This window comes from Spea bombifrons, chromosome 12 (assembly GCF_027358695.1).
Source record: "Spea bombifrons isolate aSpeBom1 chromosome 12, aSpeBom1.2.pri, whole genome shotgun sequence".
NCBI classification, from domain to species: domain Eukaryota; kingdom Metazoa; phylum Chordata; class Amphibia; order Anura; family Pelobatidae; genus Spea; species Spea bombifrons.
Window position 1 is genome coordinate 2,777,709 of NC_071098.1, and position 21,703 is coordinate 2,799,411.

Sequence of the window (21,703 nt, forward strand, 5' to 3'; positions counted from 1 at the left end):
GGGTCAAGAAGGATTTTTGCCCCTAGTTTGTGCAAAATTGGAAAGAGCCACAACTGGGTTTTTTGCCTTAATTTGGATCAACAGCAAGAAATAAACAGATATTGGAAAGGCTGAACTTGATGGACGCAGGTCTAACTATGAAAATGTATAATTAATAATCCTTACTTTGCAGATTTAGGATCAGATCAGGTTTTTCTACCTGCTTGGTTTTCACATCTCTTTAAAACCTCTTGTTGAAAGCCGACAATTTTGCCCTAAATGCCTTCTAAGGAGTAAAAGGTCTGAAATTCCAGCGAGCGACGTCCCCGCCAGGAATCCTCGCTACATCTGAGGAGAGGAGGCTTCGTGTCTCAGAACAGCCCCAGGCCACGTTTCTCTGCGTTGGGTGCAGGAGTCCCAGGGGCAACCAGATCACAAAATCTTGCATATTTTCTCATTTTGCCTCGACAGCACATTTGCCCGACCAACGACGATGACGACGACGACGACAAACTCTCTAAACATCTCCGCTCTCATCGTCTCAAGAGCCCTTCGCGTTTTACTGGATATTTGACTTGCTGTTGACTTGTGTCCAGAGGATCAGTGGCTTTAATTTAACTAATTCAATTTCTACCCTAAATTCCTGCAGAAATCCGAATCCGTAATAATATTTTTCCCATAGACTCATATTTTCTTAAATATTTTACTCCACATTTATTTTACCTTCACGTTTAATAGAAAGATTTGGAATAGGACTCCACACCCTTCTTGAGCAACGAGATGTCTCACCCAACAGACAGTATCTCACCCGACAGACAGTATCTCACCCGACAGACAGTATCTCACCCGACAGACAGTATAACCCCCCAGCAGATAGTATATCCTCCAACACATAGTATATCCTCTGACAGACAGTATCTCACCCAACAGACAGTATCTCACCCGACAGACAGTATATCCCCCGACAGACAGTATAACCCCTCCCAGCAGATAGTATATCCTCCAACACATAGTATATCACCCGACAGACAGTATATCCCTCCTCCTGGCAGATAGTATATCCCCTGACAGACAGTATATCACCGACAGACAGTATGTCACCCGACAGACAGTATATCCCTCGACAGACAGTATATCCCAACACACAGTATATTCCTCGACAGATAGTATTTCCCCCCGACGGACAGTATATCCCCCCAGCAGTTAGTATTTCCCTCGACAGATAATATATCCCTTGACAGGCGGTGGATTCCGCTTTTATTGCCCTCAATGGACCAATTTATGGTTTGTTAAATCAAATTATCTACAATGATACTGAATGAAAAAAGACTTTATTTTGCACCAATAAAGTAATGAAAAGATAGCAGTTTTGGCAGAAGCCGAAACAAAATTTACAATTTCTGTACAATTTTCATTAATCGGGCAAATGATGTCTTTTTAAATTTTCACATTTTTTTGCTAAAATAGGCATAATTTGTATATTTTTACTTTATACAGAACATTTACAGTGTATTTTCAGTTATCCTGATTTGTTCAACAAACAGGAGTTACTTTATCACAGCTCTGAAACATCAGCCTCGGTCTGTAGTAATCATATACATTAAGAACGTTTGACTGCACCGTCCAGGGAAGGTGAAAAAGGGTCCGATGAAATCTAATAATACATATTCTTATCCCACCAGCCTGCAAAGAGGAGAAAAAAATCAGATTAAATTAATGCTATTCTTGGTTTAGAAGAAAGATACAAATTAGTGAAAAACTAAGGTTAGAAAATGTAAAAACAAATAAATCAAAATGTAAACTGATACATTTTTAATAATATCTAAATATAATATAAATATAATATAATATATAAATAATATAATAATATATATAATATATTATATAATATATAAATATAAATATATATATAAATAGTATATAATTATTTTATTATTATTAAATTACTATTATTATTTCTGAGTTTTCCCAAATAACAGGAAATTAGATTATTTTTTCCTGGTCAATGGTGAAGGCTGAACAATTTGAGTCCATGCTGCAAACTAGTAAGACTGGGCCAAAGTGGCAGGCAATTATGTGAGTTACTACGGTAACCACGTCTCATTTAAAATATTAGCCTTCATTTCACCTATTTTCCCTTATTAAAGATGGCCGCATTTCAGGTGACAAAGCGGAGGGGAATTATGTTAGTTACTATGGTAACCACTTTGATTTTAGAATGTTAGCCTTTCTTCAATCAGTTTTCCCGAGTTAAAGATGCCCTCCCTCTGTTAGGTGACAAAGTTGAGGATCATGTTACTATGGTAACCACTTCCCATTTAGGATGTTAGCCAATATTCGACCCATTGGCTAGTGGATCGAACATTTCCAACTTGAACTATCTCTCTCTCTCTTTTGGGGCCCGTTATATTCTCTCTCTCACTTTCTCCTGTTGTTCGGCAATAAATTATTCTGGTGTGGAAAGGAGTTTTAACAGAAAAAAAGTCAGATTTTGTTGCTGAGCAACATAAAGTTGTATCGGCGGATGCTTACGGAAAGTTATATTATTTTTACTGTTACTGAGTGGATTCCAGACAAGTTTTTAAAACAGAGGCTTCTCTAAATACCCCAATTTAGATAAATTCTTACGCATTAACCCTTCACTACTCTAGTCCACCAAACTATTCATATATATATATATATATATATATATATATACGCTGTGTAAACTGTTGGCGCTATATAAATAAAAGATAATAATAATATATATTTTTTATTTTTTTTATTTATTATTTTATAGATATATATGTGTCGCTGTGAATAAAGAACTTTCTGCAACGGTACTTACTGCCTGGATATTGTCTGATGAACAGCTTACGAAATTCATCATAAATTATGATTAAGATGACGTAAGGGATCGAAACAAACCAGTACTGAACCCTAAAAAACAAAACGGACCAGGCGTCAAATATAATAATTTATAGTTACATAAATAATCATTAATATAATCAGTAATATTATTTAATGGCATTAAATCAGGAAGAACAAATAATTAATAATAATTCATTATTCAATATCTCTAACGCTCTACATTAAACTTTCTCAAATGTTTGCAAATACAATACATTTACCCCCAAATCAAAGTTAAAAGTGAGTCAATAAGACGAAGGAATCCTACAGCTAAACATATGAAAATACCTAGCTTAAAATGTTCAACGGGGAGAAGAAAACTATTTTTTTATTTTAGGTACAAATTCCAAAGTCTTAATAACTGTTTATTTTGGAATCTGCTCTTTTGGTATTATATACGGTATATAATATTTATTATTATTATTTATCTTTATTGTTATTAATAATATTTTTATTTATTTATTTATTTATTTATTAAAGACCTGTAATAAAATTTAGTTCGTAAAATAAACGTACATAAAATTGTTTACGGAAATTGCTACAATGTTGTCTTCTAGAAAATAAAAGCCTGATGTTTCTGGGATAGAAATGATAAATGATAAATATATGTGCCTTATTTTATTTTATTAGAGACAGAATGCAAGTTTAAGGAAGGAAACGGAAGCAAACGAGACAAGGAACAATTTATCTGATACAATGTAATACTCATTGGGAAGAAGTTCTTCATCTGATTTTAATCATTCCATGTAAAAGTGAATTGACCAATCGTAAGAAACCCCAAATAAATGAATTCATTTGATATAAAAGTTTGTAGACGGATTCTTACCTTAGAGGCGCAAACTTCAGGGCATAAGGCATTTCAGGGCAATAGGACAGGAAAGCTGCGATGGCGACTTGTGACGCCATCCCCATTAAGAGGAACTTATTTCTGCGGGGGGAGAAAACAAAAAAACATGAAGGAATTAAGTCATTACTCAGGAGGAAGTCATCATCACCAGGCTGATCTTAGGGCAGGTAAGATAAGTGGAAGAGCCTCCCAGCAGAGGTGGTAGAGGGTAATACAGTGAGGGTATTAAACACGCATGGGATAGACATACGGCTCCTGAATCTAAGACGAGACCAACGACTGATTAAGGTCTCAGTATTTCAAGAACATTGCGATACCTAGCAAACATTCTGAGCTCATTTTGGGTCTCACAAAGGGACTGCCCCTCCTAAAGAGAGACACTTGGGACATATTAAATGTTAAATGCATCTTTCCGTGATTTTCTCAATTTACTTGAATAATCCCTGCTGAAACACAGAGTTTCTCCTCGTCTTCCTGATTAACAGATCAGCCAGCTGCTCCATCACGATGCTGATAAAGAAAGCCGTGTAGCCGGTCCACTCCAGAAACTGACGCTGGTGGAAAGTCTGAAAGAACGAGAAGCACTTAACACCAAAACCTACAGATTATACACGTTGGGGGTAACAGGAGCATTACACTTCATTTTAAGGGATTATGTGTATGTTTATAGACAAAAAAAAGGTAATAGGTAGAGTGGAAGATAAGTGGAACAGCCTCCCAGCAGAGGTGGTAGAGGGTAATACAGCGAGGGGATTAAACATGCATGAGATAGACATATGGCTCCTGAATCTAAGACGAGACCAACGACTGATTAAGGTTTGAGTCTTTACAGCAGGAGAAACGGGGGCCGGATGGGGGCCGATCTGCCGGCGGGTTCTGTTTCTTGTAAAAGCCGTTCCCATCATGTTTTTATGGTATTTACAAAGGATTATAGAAATCTCCATATAAAACCGTTCAGTATAAAGGTAGGAAATGTGTAATATTATACGAAGTGGAGCTAAAACTCGGCTAAAGGGCGTTTATAATTCTTTTATTAGCTATGAGGCCAGCGCTCGAGAACAGAAAGAAAAAACTAAACATTGGTATGTCCTACACAGTCTCCTCCCATTCTTGGGACCATAATTGGTTGACCAGCTTGATTGCCATAGCAGCAGGAAAAAGCCATAGCAAGCAAGCTGCTTAGCGCCCTTTTCTTACCCATTGCTGGCCGTAGCTGTCTTCCAGTTCCTGATCCTCTATGTTCTCCCATTGCACGCGGATCCCCAGCAGCGTGTAGGGCAGAAATCCTTGCTCGGCCATGACGGTGAAATAATTTAGAAATGCCCCCACGGACTGTATGATTCCTGTACGCAGAGGAACGCGTTATGTAGATAAATGCAAACTACAGGTGATCAGAACATGGTCCACAACACTAAGGCATTGCGTGTAACATGCTAGCTGCATATGGAGTAGAACATAGGATTTGATCTGTACATTGTGCTAATAGAACTACAAGCAAAGGCAGTCGATATCATTATTATTATTATTATTATTATTGTTTCATATGGCACCAACATATTCCATATTGCTGTACAATTGACTAAAGGCCACTTTTTTTTTCCTTGATCTATACTTCTGTATATATTATTGACTATTCATGTCCAGTATGTACCCTGTTTAGCTGTTACCTCCTTTAACCCTTTGTCAGAAGGGAATCATTCACTTTGGTGATTGGGTAAGAGTGTCAAAATATGACATTTACAAAATATTTATACTTTCCGCCAAACACCCCCCCACACACACACACACTGAAGTTCTTTATTCTTGTTTTAAATACGGACAGCTTTTGAACCATACAGATGCAAAGTACTTCTTTTCTGCAAAAAGAATGACTACCTACCGATTTGCAGATACGCATATAAAGCCAGCTGCTGGTTCACCAGTCTGTCCACGTTCTTCCTCCGGGGCTTGCGGTTCATAATGTCCCTCTCTGCCTTTTCATAGGCAAAAGACACCGACGGAATCTGCAAGGAAACAACAAATAAACTCATTGACCTATACCAGGGATACCCAACAAGCATCCTCTAGAACCCTCTGGATAATTCTCTGGATAATCTTCTACCTGCTCTGCTGAACGGAAGACTTTTGAAACGTTGCTTCTAGAACTGCTGGATTCCCCACTCCTTTCCAGAAATAATTATTTAATCAAGTAAAACTTGATTCGTTATTTTTTATGGGAACCACCTAAATGTCACGTGACACGACAACAGGGACGGATGGCTTGTTGCCATAGAAACTCTTGTGTTGGTTTTACATGGTCTAACCTTTACGGGGAAGAATAAAACGATCCCTCTGCATACAAGAGAATGCAATTAATTATTATACGAAAATTAATCATTTGAGCTTTATATTCCCAGCATTCACAATCGCCCCATGCCCTGGAGCTGCAGCTTCTTCTGAAGATCTTATTGAAATGCATATTAAAGTAGTGCGTGAGTGTGTGTTCTTCATTATAGTGTCAGTTTATTGGTCGAGGCGTACTGTTTACGTTACTTACGATGTCTGTGCCCAAGTCAATGAACAGGATGGTGATGGTGCCAATTGGCAGCGGGATGCTGGCGATGATGTAGATCAGGAAAGGGCAGAGTTCAGCTATATTTTTAGTCAGCGTGTAACCGATGGATTTTTTTATGTTATCAAAAATAAGACGCCCTGTAAAAAAAAAAAAAGATATTTTTATAGGTTTTTATTATTACATTAGGCAGATTTTTTTTTTTTTTTTTTTTACAAAAACGGACCTTTGGCCAACATTTTTTCCGTGGAATGTTCTCGGTTCCCAAAGGCAGGTAGAACCTGCGTAACGCGTCCCAACTGAGTCTGCACTCGGTGACTCCTTAGATGTCCAGTAAACACTGGAGGCAAACTAAGGGGCTAGCGAGATAACTTGAATTATTCCGCTGAGCGTCTGTACGAAGGTGAGATAATATCCAGACGCTTTAGTTAAATGCCCCATAGAGGAGCCTACTCTGGATTTTTTAGCCCAAAAAGTCTTATTAATGATAAAGAAATGGCATATTAAGTGTATTGGACACCTGAAATTCATGCTGATGCGCTGATTGGGGCATCGGGGCAAATGTGGTCATCTACTCGGTCATAACTCAAAATAATACCCCCCCAACATGTTGAGGGACCCTGGACCCATATGCACTTTGTATTCTGTTTTGTATCTTAGTAATTGTGTCTTGGAACGTGTCATTGAGCCAGATCCAAAGAGACCACTTGCCCACTAAGAAGCCCTGGGGCTACAGATGTTCATGTAATAAATGGGGGGCAGCTTGGCCCTCAATGTTGAGCTGAAGAGGGCAAGAGGGCAGCCAGGTGCTAAGCCAGGTAAGCAGAGAGATAATATGGTAAGGAGGTCTCTGCATAAATAGGTTGCATGCATGGGGTAAGCCAATAGGGTTTGGGTGGCTTTTGGCTCTACTTGCCCCCAAGACCAAAAAGCGCCAGCTGTTCCCTGGCCTTCTGGCTGCCTTGCGGCGATCCGAGTTATTGCCCCAGGGCACCAAGTTAAGGAGGCATCAGAGGGTATTTAGGAAAACGCCTCCCATATTCTTGATGTGGAATTAGTCGAGGGGCATCGCTAGCGTAGACACATCAGCAAGTCGCATGCGCCGTATTCATCCAAGAATCTGTGTCTATGAGATTGGAAATGTTTGCTAAATACGTCGCAGCCTCTCCATCAATCCGTCTTAAATTCCTTCACGAAATAAGAGTTTTTGCAACTCTTTCTTCACGCTCTGCGTTTCATTCCGGGCCTGAATGTTGACTGCGATCCAAATAAAACGTCCCTCGGGCCGCGTGAGCGTAATTGGATGACATGGAAACTTTTTACGAGATCGCTGTTCTACTCGCAGTAATGGAAGAATGCGAAACTTTTAACCGCCGATAAACATCTCGCCGGAGCCCCGCTGGAAATGTACATTTTGATCCTGCGCATGAAACTAGCCATCTCAAGCAAAGCTTGTCTGGGTTGTTTGGGCGAAGTCTCATGCCTCCATAGATAAACATGTACGTGAATGACTATAATTTTACCTTCTTCGACTCCGGTGACAATGGAGGCAAAGTTGTCATCAAGTAAAATCATGTCGGCTGCATTTTTTGCCGCGTCGGATCCTGCGATGCCCATAGCGATTCCAATATCAGCCTTTTTCAGGGCAGGAGAGTCGTTGACGCCATCGCCAGTCACGGCCACCACAAAGTTCTGAAACCAAGAATCGGGTATGAACTGGGATAGCGCTAGCCTGGCTACTAACAGAGTCAGGAGAAAGATGGGTTCCATACCTTCATCCTTCATCAGTGCCCCTAAATGTCTAGAAAATACATTTTCTAGACAATTAATAATAATAATAATATTAATATTAGTATTATACATTTTAAATAATACAAATACTTTGTAAACAATAATACATTTCAAATATTATTATTATTATTATTATTATTATTATTATTATCTTTCACATTATTAAAATAATATAATCAGCCAAGGAGATCCTGCAGAAATTAATAATATAATCTCAGGAGTAAAAGAAACCATCAAAGAAACCATTCTTCCAATGCACCCAAAAAAGGGGCATCGATACTATTATGATGAAACCCCATTATAAAATAGGAATTTTGCATTAAAGTTACCTAAAAATTCTCTTATCGTGCCTACAAATGCTCAAACTCTCAATAAACCAAACAAATATTAAAAAAAACAACAGCAAACTCAATGGCTAACTCAACATCCAACTCAACACCCAACTCCATGGTCAACTTAATAGCAAACTCAATATTCAACTCAATAGCCAACTTAATGACCAACCCAGCTCCAGTATACTTTATTCTGACCGTCCTCAACAACTATTTTTTTAGCAGTTGAGTGAAACTCAACAAAACTCAATCAGAGGTTTGACAAATTCAAAGCACTCGGCTCAACTTGACACCATCTTTTAGTGAATGGACAACCTGCTGATCAAGTTTGCTTTGTCATGTGCAGCCGAATGTAGAGTTGGGGCATCTGACTTGATTGAACTTGATTGACAACCCAGAATCTAGTAAACAGACCCATCCGTCTGCAAGGTCTGCTTCTAATACCCTCAAGAAATGATCTCCTGGGTTTTCTATACGTGAACTCTGGTCTGAAGCCATCCCCACCCCCATCTCTTACATGGCTGGTTTTAGAGAGCGGCAAGGTTTAATGTAAAGAAATGGCATCATGAAACACCCAAGCAGGAATATGTCAGCCTGTATTATTTTCTTATTGGATCCTGCCTTCTATATAACTCCTTTATTGATCTAGCGACCATAATATCACCTGCCCGCATATCGTCTTTCTTACCTGCCTCTGACAACCCTCCACGATAATCAGCTTCTGTTGGGGTGAAGTCCGAGCAAAGACGATTTCAGAGTGATGAGCCAGAATATCATCCAGATCTTCCAAAGACATGTCCTTCAACTCTCCACCGTTCACAACGGCAGCTTTGGCTTGACTTTATGGGAGCAACAAAATATATTATAATCTATTATCTCATGAGGACACTAAAAAAATATATTTTTAACCTGAAATGTAAGTGAAACACGTCCACTCACACTGCTAGGCAACACGTATATCTCGTATACTTATATATGTTAATCTATTCCACAAAATATAAATCAACATATCTGAAATAAATTCTCTATGAGTTATAATTTATGGGTAACACGTGTCAGATCTGGGTTTCACTTTCATTCATTTATTGTGAAAATTTCCATATTTTTTTAAATTAGTGTAATTTAAGCAGAGACCTTATTTTATTCCTGATGGATATATATTTATTTTTTAAAAATGTAATAAATAAATAAAAAAAAAACATAAAATATAAGCAGAACTCACCGTTTATCAACTTGTTCAATAGAAATGTTAAGACGCTTAGCAATGTCCTCCACGGTTTCACTGCCAGCTGAAATTATACCGACACTTCTAGCAATCGCCTTGGCGGTGATCGGATGGTCACCAGTGACCATTATAACCTAGAAACGGCGAAAAAAAAATAATAGTATAGAATGCAAAACAAACCAAAATAACCACAAATTTTAGGTTGGTGAACGTTCATAAAATATAATAATGCTTGCCTGCCTAAATAGGACTTACAGGGGATACATTCTTACCATCCAGCTATAGAGTTATTCATTGGATGAAAGACTTATTTTTAATGTTGATACATTGTTTTCCGTTACCTTGATTCCTGCGCTTCTACATTTTGCCACAGCGTCGGGTACTGTGGAACGAGGTGGATCGATCATCGACAAAAGTCCAACGAAACAGAGGTTTGAGGTCGGAAAGTTCACAGATTCTGTGTCGAATGGGTAAGAGTCTGGATATTCATCTTCGGGGAGATACAGGTGGCAAAATCCTGAAATAAAAAACAAAAAAAAAAAAAAAATTTAGAAAAAAACTATTTTTGGAGAATTCAGTTTACAGGAAATTGAGTTAAAAAAATAATAAAATGGAGATTTTTATATAGATTTTTTTTAAAAAAAAATTATATAGATTTTTACATTTATTTCCCAAAATACAAAAAAAAATAAGAATATTACCTTTTTTTTCTAAATTATCCATAAAATGTACTATTGTTAATATTCCTTGTTAGTATATGATGATTATGAGGTCATAGCATGTAATTTCACATGTATCGATCTCACGCACGTCCTAAAGAAATGTTTTACCTAACACTCGCTCGCCGAGTCCTCCCAGCTCCATGTACGCGGTTTGAAACGCTTCCTTCATGTTCTCATCCAGAGGCTGTTCCTTGCCGCCTATCATGATGGAGGAGCACCGGTCTAGAATTCTTTCTGGAGCTCCTTTCATCACCAGCAGGAGCCGCTTATCGTTTGGGTCATCGGTCTCGTGTACAGACAGCTGCAACCCATACAATATCAAGTTCAGGCGGGCTACGGTCACCAAAAAAATAAAATAAAAAATAGAAAATGATGAAAATTCTTCTTACCTGAAATTTATTCGTGGAGTTAAATGGAATTTCGCACACTTTTCTGTTCCGTTCCCTGATGTTCATGACGTTGCCCGTGATAACTTCAGAAAATTTTAAAAGGGCTGTTTCGGAAGCGTCTCCAGCCACAGTTTTCTGCGAAAAAAAAGGAGAAAAAATCTTAAAATTTGACTTTAATACCCATCATGCCCACTTTAGAAACGTATCGGTGATATCGAGGTGTCGGGGAACGCAAACAGCGCGTACTTTCATAATGGGGACGTCCTCCTGACCAGCTCGGAACTCAGCGCGGTTACACAGCGATACGATCTTGCACAATGCGGTCCACGTCTCGGACGTCTGTTCGAAAGAATGATCTGGGGAGAAAAGCGGATTTCTATATGAATTCCCACAAATATATTTTTTTTGTAATAATGGCCGGTATGCAGCGCGTTTGCTTTTTGCAAGCAAGACCATTCAACCCTCGTTTGCTCGTTTCTCCTGCTGTAAAGACTCAAACCTTAATCAGTCGTTGGTCTCGTCTTAGATTCAGGAGCCGTATGTCTATCCCATGCATGTTTAATACCCTCGCTGTATTACCCTCTACCACTTCTGCTGGGAGGCTGCTCCATTTGCCTACCCCATGCATGCTTATATCCCTTCACTGTAATTAATTAGACAGGCTATAACATAGGACTACACCCCATAACATTGTAATATTAAAATGTGATATAAGAGATACCTGGGTAATAATATTAATAATAATAATAATTATAATTATAAATAATAACAATAATAATAAATAATAAAAATAACAATAAATTATAACAATAATAATAATAAATAATAATAAGTCTTAGAATAATGTGTAAGACTTAATCCCCCCAGCAGTGCGGGTTTTGCCCCCGTTGGGTATACATACGTGTTTGGTCTTCACTGGTGTCTGCCGAATGGATGTGGTCATCAAACCAAAGATGCGCCACGGTCATCCTGTTCTGCGTCAGGGTCCCTGTTTTGTCGGAGCAGATAATCGAGGTGGAACCCAACGTTTCCACGGCTTCCAGATTCTTCACTAAGCAGTTTTTCTTTGCCATTCGCTTCGCTGTCAGAGAGAGGGTTACCTGAGAAAAACATCACGACGGGAAAATGAATAGGAAGGCCGGGCACGATGCCGATTTATACAACGATATCATTTTATCTTTGAAAAGAAAAAAAACACATTATCCCCTGTGGCGGGGTTTTACGGCATCTGTCAAAGATAACAACCTCCAAAATTCTACTTCGAGATTATTTATTGTGATTTTCTCTCGTTCTTTAATATAAATATATTTATTTTTTTTAAAAATCCAGATTTTTTTTCCCCAATTTTAATTTGTATGCAGTCGGAACTTGAATTTTGTAGAACTTGCTGCTTGTGGCGATTAAATTAATTAACCCAAACTTAGCTTAAACAAATGATTATCATAATGTTTTTTTTTTAAAAAAACCACTGGTCCCGACCAAGCGGTGCCAGATTCCCAGGCAGGTCCACTCACAGTCACAGTGGCCAGGAGACCTTCAGGTACGTTAGCCACGATGATTCCGATGAGGAAAATGATGGAATTGAGGGCGCTGTACCCCATGGACATGGCAATTATGAAGAAAATAATGCCAACGGAGATGGCAACTCCGGCCACGATGTGGACAAAGTGCTCAATTTCCACCGCGATGGGGGTCTTCTCGTTGCCTACGCCGGAAGCCAGGGAAGCAATTCGACCGATGATTGTATTGTCGCCGGTGTTGATTACAATACCCTTAGCTGTACCTGGGGGGGGGGGACATAAATATACGGTGAGGATTCAGGGATGAATCAACAAAGTCTCAAAATTAAAGTGGAACAGTCACACAATGAAACTTATTGCAGATATTTTTATAAGGATCTTCTAAGATGTCCTCCGCTTGACCGTACAACGTATATTTATCTACATTCCGTGAATCTTGTGGATCGTTTCCAAATTTACAGCCAGGAATTTACCTTCCAGACACGTGGTGGAGTAAAAAGCGATGTTCTTGGTTTCAAGCGGGTTTTCGTGGGTGTATTCGCAAGAACGAGCCTGAGGCTCCGATTCCCCCGTCAGGGATGAATTGTCCACCTGCCGGAAAATAAAGGAGACCCTTTAATAACTGGAAAAAGTTATTTAAAATCTTATTTTTACGCTTGATGCAGAGAAAGAAATGCTTTATCTGACTTATTTTCCATAAAGACAGACCTTATCAGCATGCCCTACAGTCGTTAGACTATAATTCCTAGCATCCATATGAGTTTTGATCCTGCAGATTTGGAGGGAGTGTTGGGAGCCTTGAATCAGGACAGTTACCTTACAACCTTGTGCGAAGACGAGCCTCAGATCAGCTGGGATTCTGTCCCCACCTTTTACGTCCACCACATCTCCGACAACTAACTCAGTGGCCGGGACTTCCATTTTTTCTCCGTTCCTTGTAACCAACGCTTGCTGCAAGCATGAAAAGGAATCAGTTATACTCTTATAATGAATGCATAGGTGATAAAAGGCGGTATTCTTTACAGTATATAAGGAGTACGTAGTAGAATGCGGTAAGATATGAGATTGTCTACGGTGTTGATGCTGATACAAAGTCTCCATCTGAATATCTGACGTCTGAGGTCTTGAAAGCTTATATTACATAAAATGTCGGTCGCTAAACTGCTTCCCTGGAAACAATATAACACGATCTGTCTGTCTGCATCAGATTCTTGGGAACTTAATGGGAATTTAGAATTAATATCACAGGACATTCTACGCATCTTTGGAAAGTCCACCTTCTGCGTTGAAACACTTTTTGGAGGGATTGTTTCGGGTCGATGTTCTTCACAGACTACACCAGACGGAGTCACTAACCTGTGGGATCATCTTGTTGAAGCTGGCCATGATGTTGGTGCTCTTAGCCTCTTGGAAATAAGCGAAGCAGCCTGTGAGGAAGACGACCACGGCCAAGACTACACCCAGGTATAACTGCACCAAGAGAAACATGCGCAGATCAGAAAAGCCATACTATAGTTAATCATGACCCTACGGAAACCCAGTCTGTGGAACCCTCTTGGAGGTTTACGCAAATAAAAGCTACGCAAAGGTTGCTGGACGTAAGTCGTGGACACATTTTACTCTATTTTAATCTAGAAAATGGCAGCAGTTGTCACGTGAAGGGCTTTAAATATGGTACTTTTTCTAAAGCCTTCAGCGTCCACTAAAGGCGATAAGCAGTTTAATAGGGGGGAGTAAATAGTTTATGATGGATGCTCTACATGGAATCCAGCTATGGTGGATTTCTAATGCAGGCCTTGGTTATTTGATTCTGTAAATGCCATTATATTTGTGTGTTTAGTATTCTTGTTAATGGGAAAACGTCAGCTCCTCTGACTCCGTCGTGGACGTTGCTTACGTTGTCCCTGGATGTATTATGGTCCTGAGAATACTGGATCCCATATGCAATCCAGCAGAGGATGGCGCCGGCCCACAGAAGCAGGGAGAAGCCCCCTATCATCTGTTTGAAGAATTTGACAATTTCCGGAGTGCCCTTTGGAGGGGTCAGTGCGTTGGGACCATCGCGAGCCAGAATCTCTGCAGCTCTTGCACTGGTGAGACCCTGAAGGATACATTTCACGACGTTACAACAATATGTCACAATATTATGTTACAACATTCTACATCACTGACGAGAACAGCGCAGCGCCAGTCCCTGCCGGCCAACTGATGCCAGCGCTCACCAAGTAAAAGCTTTCACGGGACCAACGACTGATTAAGGTCTACTGGAACGGGGGGCCAATGGGGGCCAATCAGCCGGCAGTTTCTAGGTTTCTAACTTTCTGTTATTCTGAACAATTTCTGTGCACAGGTTTGTGGTTAAATATTATTCTGTTACAGACGATTATTACCCATATAATAACGTTTGAGACAATGTAAGAAATTCAGTTTTTGTTCACTTACTTTGAGAATACTTGTTTCATATTTTGCTTCTAGTTCTTCGATTTCAAGTTTATGGTCTTCCTGAAAACGTCAAAAAACGACAGTAATTATTAATTGTTCTGATGAGTTTTTATTAGTTGTGAAAACTATTCTATATTTTAACTGTTCGAGTACCGAACAGGAATTAGATTCATTAGTCATACCGTCCGGCACAGGACACTCAAACAGTTGGACGTACTTTTAAAAAAGTTTTCCAATGTTAGAAGCGGCGAACCAAAATATTAACTCATTTCAAGTGCTTGGTAAACAAATCAGCCATGGGAGCGATACACACTCAGACATGATTTAATACCCATCGAAAGACATTCCTGAAATGTCTCTAATGGCAGCCACTGGATACCGCAAACATATTACTTGCAGCACAGGGACTTTTAACACACAGGGTGGTAGATAAGTGGAGCAGCCTCCCAGCAGAGGTGGTAGAGGGTAATACAGCGAGGGTATTAAACATGCATGGGATAGACATACGGCTCCTGAATCTAAGACGAGACCAACGACTGATTAAGGTTTGAGTCTTTACGGCAGGAGGAACGGGCGACTAGACGGGGGCCGGATGGGGCTGCAAGACGTTATAAGACATTACTGATTACTGCTATCAATAACCAAAAATACTAAAAAACAAAAACATTAAATAATACAGATTATGTAACCTAGAGATTCTAGAATCTATGCAAATAAATACGTAGACGCAAATATGCCTATATGGAAATAAGCAGGTGCAGATATAATTCCATATACATATTTTTATTTAGATTCTACGTATGTAAAATATATGAATATTTATGAATTATTGAATATATATACACATACATGCATATTTTTACATTGAAAATATTTTTGTTTATAATAGGATTCCCCATTTATAATCTTACGAGTGTTTTAGTGGCTCGAGGGGTTATCTAGAATAGAACGTTTGCTAAAACCTACACCCTATAATCACGGTAATATAGGGAAAGCTGGAACGCTTCCCAGACTTCTGATGAGTGATCCGCGGATGATTCATGCATTAAATCCCTTGTAAATATGGCATTAATGCCGAAGCCGCAAATAGGGACACATGGGGCCTGGTGCATTACCGCAGGGTTTGGCTGCTCATCCCATACACGCCTTGGCATGATCCAGCTTCTAGATCCACTTATTTTGGAGATTATTGGCCTTTTAGCTGCCATCGCTTGCTGCCTATATGATTGCTTTGCTGACACCTTTGAAAGTATAGATACATTTTGATTGGCTTCTTGATATTGCAGCCAATCAAAAGATAGCTAGAAAACACGGTCGCTGACCAGAGTGAAGGCAGCCAGGGTTGGCTCGTCCATAACGCCAAACTATGAAGTCAACCAGGACATCAACCCCATTGGGTCATCTTCTCTAGGTCCACCTAGATGTTCAATAAGTTGGATAATGGTAGGGGGTGATAATAGGTCAACCTACATCACCAACAGGTCCTTGATACCCGACCCCAAAAACATCTTTTTTATATTATACCAAATAATTTGAGAATTTTACACTCACCAGTTCAAGCTCTTGTTTAAGGTCCTCTACTTTCTTGCCCTTTTTCTTGTTTTTCTTCTTGAGATCTTTATAATTCTCTTCTCCATTTTCTTTGTCTGGATTTTCTACATCATTCGCCCCGCTGATCTCCACCGTATAAACATCAGGTTTCCCCTGGATTCAACAGAAGGAAAGATGTCAGGAAATCATCATTCCGAGAAAGAAGTGATCCAAGAGGCATGGAGATCAAACTGGACAATGTAGAGGAAAGCCCCATGCTGGACCTCCATCAGCTGTCTCCTAAACATCTTCTCTGGACCATACCATTCAGTAGGTGGGAGGGGGGCTGTAGCTTATATCCCAAATTTCTAGTTTTAAGCAGCAGGAAACTTCAAAGGAAAATTATCAAGGTATTTAAAAATGTAAAGCATGAGCTGTTTCCAACAAGATGCTTTAAATGACGCACTTGATTTCAAAACCAAGGCTACATAGAGGTCTATTGTACAAAAGAAGACAATGTTCTCGGCTACTGCCAGTATTTTCTTTATGTTTGAAGTACGTTTTAAGGTATTTGAGTGCTCTTTAAGGATGAAAATATTTGAGGCTTTTCTTGGATTCAACTATTTTCAGCGAATCGTACATTTATTATAAGGCAGATTAAGAAAGAAAGCAGCTATAGGAAAACACGGGTAATAATTATCCTAAATAGTGGCTTGGAAGCTAAACAAATGATGTCATCGTATGAAGTACGAAGAGTTTCCAATTGGCTGAAAAGATGCCAAGATGGGTTTAACTTAATTACTTCTTTTTACATCATTGTTTCTACTAAAAGAACGAGCAACGAGGGCATTTATTCATTTGATATTTCACAAGAGGATTTGCGAGGATGAAAGCAAAACAAAATTTAGCACATTGATTTTAGAAGAGGATCGGCATAAACCGGCTGGTCCGGTCCAATACGCAGGAGAGCTGCCATGGATGGAACACAAAAAGGATTGGAAAAGACAGCCTGTAAATCTTCTAGAATGTATATTTAAAGGATTTACATGATCCAGAACCTTCCAATCACAGCAATACCAATCTTATTCTTCTTTAGAGCTAATCAAATATTGTCAACATTAATCATTTAAGTTGTGATGATAATAGGGTTAATGTATATCAGTCAGCAAGAAGATTCTATTGGTTGCCACAGTAAATGCATTATTTTAACTACAGCAACAGAATTAACCATACTTGAAGAAATTAATTTTCATTTATTGCAAAAAATGGGTGTTTACAGTAAGAGCAGTAAAGATGTGGAGTTCACCACATATAGATGTTGTGCTATTAGATCCAATAGATGCATTTATATACGGGCCGGAGAGTATATAATATATAATATGAGGAATATACAGGATATAACGGGTTATAAGGACAGGATTAGTTATACGGGGGGAGAGTATATAATATATAATATGAGGAATATACAGGATATAACGGGTTATAAGGACGGGATTAGTTATACGGCCGGAGAGTATATAATATATAATATTAGGAATATACAGGATATAACGGGATATAAGGACGGGATTAGTTATACAGGGGGAGAGTATATAATATATAATATGAGGAATATACGGGGATATAACGGGATATAAGGACGGGATTAGTTATACGGCCGGAGAGTATATAATATATAATATGAGGAATATACAGGGATATAACGGGTTATAAGGACGGGATTAGTTATACGGCCCCGGAGAGTATATAATATGAGGAATATACAGGGATATAACGGGTTATAAGGACGGGATTAGTTATACGGGTCGGAGAGTATATAATATATAAGATGAGGAATATACAGGATATAACGGGTTATAAGGACGGGATTAGTTATACGGCCGGAGAGTATATAATATATAATATTAGGAATATACAGGATATAACGGGATATAAGGACGGGATTAGTTATACGGGGGGAGAGTATATAATATATAATATGAGGAATATACAGGATATAACGGGTTATAAGGACGGGATTAGTTATACGGGGGGAGAGTATATAATATATAATATGAAGAATATACGGGGATATAACGGGATATAAGGACGGGATTAGTTATACGGCCTGAGAGTATATAATATATAATATGAGGAATATACAGGGATATAACGGGTTATAAGGACGGGATTAGTTATACGGCCCCGGAGAGTATATAATATGAGGAATATACAGGGATATAACGGGTTATAAGGACGGGATTAGTTATACGGCCGGAGAGTATATAATATATAATATTAGGAATATACAGGATATAACGGGATATAAGGACGGGATTAGTTATACGGCCGGAGAGTATATAATATATAATATGAGGAATATACAGGGATATAACGGGTTATAAGGACGGGATTAGTTATACGGCCCCGGAGAGTATATAATATGAGGAATATACAGGGATATAACGGGATATAAGGACGGGATTAGTTATACGGGGGGAGAGTATATAATATATAATATGAGGAATATACAGGATATAACGGGTTATAAGGACGGGATTAGTTATACGGGGGGGAGAGTGTATAATATATAATATGAGGAATATACAGGATATAACGGGTTATAAGGACGGGGTTAGTTATACGGGCCGGAGAGTATATAATATATAATATGAGGAATATACAGGATATAACGGGTTATAAGGACGGGATTAGTTATACGGCCGGAGAGTATATAATATATAATATGAGGAATATACAGGAAATAACGGGTTATAAGGACGGGATTAGTTATACGGGGGGAGAGTATATAATATATAATATGAGGAATATACAGGATATAACGGGTTATAAGGACGGGATTAGTTATACGGCCGGAGAGTATATAATATATAATATGAGGAATATACAGGGATATAACGGGTTATAAGGACGGGATTAGTTATACGGGGAGAGTATATAATATATAATATGAGGAATATACAGGATATAACGGGTTATAAGGACGGGATTAGTTATACGGGGGGAGAGTATATAATATATAATATGAGGAATATACAGGGATATAACGGGTTATAAGGACGGGATTAGTTATACGGGTCGGAGAGTATATAATATATAATATGAGGAATATACAGGATATAACGGGTTATAAGGACGGGATTAGTTATACGGCCGGAGAGTATATAATATATAATATGAGGAATATACAGGATATAACGGGTTATAAGGACGGGATTAGTTATACGGCCAGAGAGTATATAATATATAATACGAGAAATATACAGGATATAACGGGTTATAAGGACGGGATTAGTTATACGGGGGGGAGAGTATATAATATATAATATGAGGAATATACAGGATATAACGGGTTATAAGGACGGGATTAGTTATACGGGGGGAGAGTATATAATATATAATATGAGGGATATACAGGGATATAACGGGTTATAAGGACGGGATTAGTTATACGGCCGGAGAATATATAATATATAATATGAGGAATATACAGGATATAACGGGTTATAAGGACGGGATTAGTTATACGGGGGGTGAGTATATAATATATAATATGAGGAATATTGTTAAGGTTGTATTACTGTAGGGAGGGAAATAAACAGGTACTAGTTAACGACTATATAATAGAATTAGGCGCCCAGTAACACTAAAGACAGCTAGGAGATAATATATGAACAGATTATTCTTAGAAGCGACAAATCGCATTGCTGTTTTTTTATTGTAAATGTTTTTCAGTATAGATTGCTAAACGGCGGAATTAGCCGCTTCTAGGTAACATTCGAGGAGGCTGCACCTCGGTACACAAAGTGATGCAAAGATGTCTAAAGTTACTTGGAAGAGAAGGCATTAAGCTGCGCATGTCCCAACAGCTAAATCTTACTATTCAAATCAGCTGTCAGAGTTCTCATCCCTGATCGAAAATTTCAACATGGGAAAACCAGGAAGGTATAATGAAAAAAAAAAAACGATCCAAAAATAACAATAATTAACTTTTAAACATGGATTAGGTTGGGCCGGTCGGATAATGTTGCAAAAATTAAAATCCTGTTTCGTAAAGGCTTTCTACGTGGCTGAGTGCCTTACCCCTCTGGCACGCAAAAGGTTAAGAAATAGATTGCAAGCTCCTGTGTGCAGGGTCCTCCTTACCTGTTGTTTCTGTACGTCATCTTGTTATGTTATATACTAATTGTTATGTCCTGGCTACCCTTTGTACAGCGCTACGGAATATGATGGCGCTATATAAAACAATAAATACTAATAATAATAAATGTAACAATGAAGAATTCCAATTTATAATGTAACAATTGTTTCAAATACAATATAATTAAATGTATCAGCGGCACCCAAATCAATCAATGTGAGGGTCCACAATAATATTATTATTTTGCACTTAAAAAAAAAAAATATATATATATATATATATATATATAAATATATAAAAATATAAAGTCAAGTATATATTATAATTCTTGTGGAATGTATTATTTTGCAACCCTACAGAAAAATGATGACATCTTACCTCGGTACCCATTGATATTTTCTTTAAGGTGCAAGGAGCTGCTGCTTTGGCTCCGGAGAACTTAGGAAAAAAATTGGAGAATTGGAAAAAATGTATATAAAAAATACCAGACCAGAAAAATGGAATGGGGTCTCACGAGATGGAACGAATGCAAGAGCTTGTAGAGGCTGTGGCTGTCCCAACAAAAAGCCAATGTTAGCTGCAATCTTCCCCACACTGTGACATCTTCAGCCAGGACAGGAAAGCCTTCCAGAGCCCTGTGCTGCTCCTTCTTCACCACTCGGCTCCTATATCTCGTTCACGGCGACTCCTCCCCGTTAAGAAATTGTCACCTGAAGCCCTGCCTAGTGGCATTACCTGGCCAGGTGGAAAATTACCAGAACAGGAGCACTTTCTATGGAATCTCTGCGAATGTTCGATGCTGGTCTCGTAACTCTCCGCTCGAGTCTTTGTTCTTTTGGTTATTCCTTTTTAGAACTCTCCAAAATTCCGAATGCTCTCCCTCTCAAAGGAAGCCAGGGGACCTCTTATACCAATTAACATAAAGCCAGCCCTTCCAGTGCCCACCCTCTCATTACCTTTATCTCGGCCCTTATTAATTAGCAACACAATCAATCCAGCCCCCGCTCTCCTAACGAGATCATTTTCATTACCCTGACGCGGACTACGTGGGGTTTTCCCAGATTAACAGGTCGTCAATGAATGAATCAACCTGAACCCAACTGAAGACAATCGTTATTATTATTATTATTATTATCATCATTTATTTATAGAACGCCAACAATTTCCGCAGGATGGAGAGCAAGTTTAAGATCTGGGCTCACAACTTTACAACCAAGACTTCAATAGGAATTTCACTATTTTTTGCCCCATTACAACGTAATATTTTAAAAAAGTAACTTTTACTCCCCTTCACCCCAAAGGACTTAAAAACTGCATCTACATCTGAAGAAACGAGGAGCTTTAA

General features: G+C 38.7%; 1 protein-coding gene across 1 annotated transcript; it reads right to left on the reverse strand.

Annotated features, from left to right (window-relative positions):
* Window positions 1-1,291: 1,291 nt before the first annotated feature.
* Window positions 1,292-20,994, reverse strand: ATP12A (ATPase H+/K+ transporting non-gastric alpha2 subunit). Its single transcript, XM_053452103.1, has 23 exons — window positions 20,737-20,994; window positions 16,239-16,391; window positions 14,688-14,747; window positions 14,143-14,346; window positions 13,602-13,715; window positions 13,062-13,196; window positions 12,719-12,836; window positions 12,240-12,508; window positions 11,627-11,825; window positions 10,972-11,081; window positions 10,726-10,860; window positions 10,445-10,637; window positions 9,956-10,131; window positions 9,612-9,748; window positions 9,078-9,228; window positions 7,790-7,958; window positions 6,252-6,406; window positions 5,595-5,718; window positions 4,913-5,058; window positions 4,148-4,281; window positions 3,695-3,796; window positions 2,807-2,898; window positions 1,292-1,662 (listed from the first exon to the last, which is right to left on the reverse strand). Exons 1-23 carry the CDS (start codon window positions 20,746-20,748, stop codon window positions 1,634-1,636), a joined length of 3,117 nt encoding a protein of 1,038 aa, XP_053308078.1. The 5' UTR covers window positions 20,749-20,994; the 3' UTR covers window positions 1,292-1,633.
* Between the last annotated feature and the right edge of the window lie 709 nt (window positions 20,995-21,703).

What these genes read in the sequence shown, in the direction of transcription:
- ATP12A (XM_053452103.1), bottom strand. An exon ending in CACCAGTGAAGACCAAACAC is followed by an intron (nt 11,082 to 11,626) that starts GTATGTATACCC and finishes TTTTCTCCCCAG; the next exon opens with ATCATTCTTTCGAACAGACG. An exon ending in ATTGAACAAGTTGATAAACG is followed by an intron (nt 9,229 to 9,611) that starts GTGAGTTCTGCT and finishes GCTCCCATAAAG; the next exon opens with TCAAGCCAAAGCTGCCGTTG.